Genomic DNA, 2,500 nt, shown 5'->3' on the forward strand with positions numbered 1-2,500 from the left:
CCCCCCCACACACACACACACACACACACACACACACACACACACACACACACACCATATCCCTCTCGCTCTCTGGGTCTTTTCTGTACCCCATTCTATTTTCTCTCTTTCCCACATCTCATTGTCTCTCTTCCTCTTTTTCTGATCCCCTACCCCTCTCTCTCTCTCTCTCTCTCTCCCTCCCTCCGTCTCCCTCTCTAATAGGTGTTGTGCAGCACCTGCGTAACGGCCAGTTGTTGCGGGGCGCGTACCTGCGCGGGCCCCCCCTGCTGCCGGCGTCTCTGGGCTCGTCCCAGGTGCTCCTGGAGACCACGGGCAAGAGCCGCACGCTGCAGAGCGGCCTGGCGCTGCTGTACGGCCTGCTGCCCGGCGGGCACCAGCGCTCCGCCCTGCGGGTGCGCCAGCACTGGAACGCGCTGTTCTGCGGGCGCTCCTGCGACTGCCCCGCGCGCCAGCGCCACCTGGAGGCCGAGCAGCGCCGGCAGTACCGCCTGCGCGTGGCCGACACCCGCCTCGACCGCGCCTACGTCGCCATGGCCGCCGCGCTGGGCGTGTCGCCGCGGGCCATCCGGGCGGCCAATCCCGTGGACGCGCTGCTGTGCCACCTGTGCCACGGGCTGCCCTTCCCCTGCCGCGTCGCCGACGGCAACGGCGACAACGACAGCAACGCTTTTTCGGTCTCCGCGGCGACCACCTGCCTGACTCCGGCGCACCTGGCCGAGATCCGGCGGCAGCAGGAGGAGGACGAGAGGGAGCGGCGGGGGGCGGGGCTTTACCATCGCTACGCCGTGCTCGCCGCACAGCCCTACCTGGAGCGCTGCGCCGCCCGCATGGAGCGCGTCGCCCGCGGCAACCTGTCGCCCACGGAGCCCCTGGTCACCCTGGCCTCCGCGCACGACATCACCCTCACGCCGGTGCTCAGCGCCCTGGGCCTGGAGGGCGTGGCCGCGTTCCCGGGCTTCGCGGCGCGGCTGGTGATGGAGCTGTGGCGCCGGCCCCCCCCCGCGGGCGGCGGAGCGAGGGATAGAGAGACGGAGAGGGAGAGGGATAGAGAGACGGAGAGAGGGAGGGATAGAGAGACGGAGAGAGCGAGGGATAGAGAGACGGAGAGAGGGAGGGATAGAGAGACGGAGAGAGGGAGGGAGCTGAAGGGCAGGCGATCGGACGACCTGTTTGTGCGCGTGCTCTACAACGGCGAGGACCTGACGTTCCACACCGCCTTCTGCCGCACGCACCCGCGACACACACACACACACACACACACCCCCCTCTGCCCGCTCGGCAGGTTCCTGCGCTTCGTCCGAGGAGAGATCTTCAGCCCCCTCAACGCCACCAGCTACCAGGAGGCATGCCACGCCAGTGTACCTTAGAGACCTTACACACACACACACACACACACACACACACACACACACACACACACACACACACACACACACACACACACACACACACACACACACACACACACACACACACACACACACACACACAATTACAAATGAGGCAGCTTGCCACATGCACATACACCTGAGAAAGAGAACCTGCTAGACACACACACACACACACACACACACACACACACACACACACACACACACACACACACACACAGACAGACAGAGAGAGAGAAGGAACCTGCCAGGCACTCAAACAACAGAAAACCTGCCAAAGCCGTCATCCCAGAAAACCTGCCACACACACTCAGGAAAAGTACAAATACCTACAAACTCTCTCTCTCTCTCACACACACACACACACACACACACACACACACACACACACACACACACACACACACACACACACACACACACCTGAAAAGCTCACACACACGCACACCTGGGAGAAAGAGATGGAGTTATTGGGGGACTAAACTGAAGTTAAAAGCACCGCACTTATCTGTCCAGAGATGACTGCTGCAGGCATCCAATCACATCCTACTACAGCTGCAGGCATCCAATCACATTCAACTACAGCTGCAGGCATCCAATCACATTCAACTACAGCTGCAGGCATCCAATCACATCCACCTACACAGCTGCAGGCATCCAATCACATTCAACTACAGCTGCAGGCATCCAATCACATTCAACTACAGCTGCAGGCATCCAATCACATTCAACTACAGCTGCAGGCATCCAATCACATCCACCTACACAGCTGCAGGCATCCAATCACATTCAACTCCAGCTGCAGGCATCCAATCACATCCGTTCCAGAGATGACAACTCCAGCTGCAGGCATCCAATCACATCCACCTACACAGCTGCAGGCATCCAATCACATTCAACTACAGCTGCAGGCATCCAATCACATTCAACTACAGCTGCAGGCATCCAATCACATTCAACTCCAGCTGCAGGCATCCAATCACATCCGTTCCAGAGATGACAACTCCAGCTGCAGGCATCCAATCACATTCAACTCCAGCTGCAGGCATCCAATCACATTCAACTACAGCTGCAGGCATCCAATCACATTCAACTCCAGCTGCAGG

The 2,500-nt window shown here is 59.6% G+C and overlaps 1 protein-coding gene across 5 annotated transcripts in view; it reads left to right on the forward strand.

The window, feature by feature from the left end:
* pxylp1 (2-phosphoxylose phosphatase 1) overlaps window positions 1-1,442 on the forward strand; it is a 23,824-nt gene extending 22,382 nt beyond the window's left edge. For 4 of the 5 annotated variants that reach the window (XM_031574017.2, XM_031574016.2, XM_031574019.2 and 1 more), the window contains 2 exons: window positions 205-1,021; window positions 1,094-1,442. In XM_031574017.2, the coding sequence (XP_031429877.1) occupies window positions 205-1,021; window positions 1,094-1,370 (1,094 nt within the window). In that variant the 3' untranslated portion in view covers window positions 1,371-1,442. The remainder of the gene's footprint in view (window positions 1-204; window positions 1,022-1,093) is intronic. The other variant, XM_031574020.2, reaches the window with a different exon arrangement.
* The last annotated feature ends 1,058 nt before the right edge of the window (window positions 1,443-2,500 follow it).

The sequence above is a fragment of the Clupea harengus genome, chromosome 9 (genome assembly GCF_900700415.2).
Source record: "Clupea harengus chromosome 9, Ch_v2.0.2, whole genome shotgun sequence".
In the NCBI taxonomy this organism is placed as follows: Eukaryota; Metazoa; Chordata; class Actinopteri; order Clupeiformes; family Clupeidae; genus Clupea; species Clupea harengus.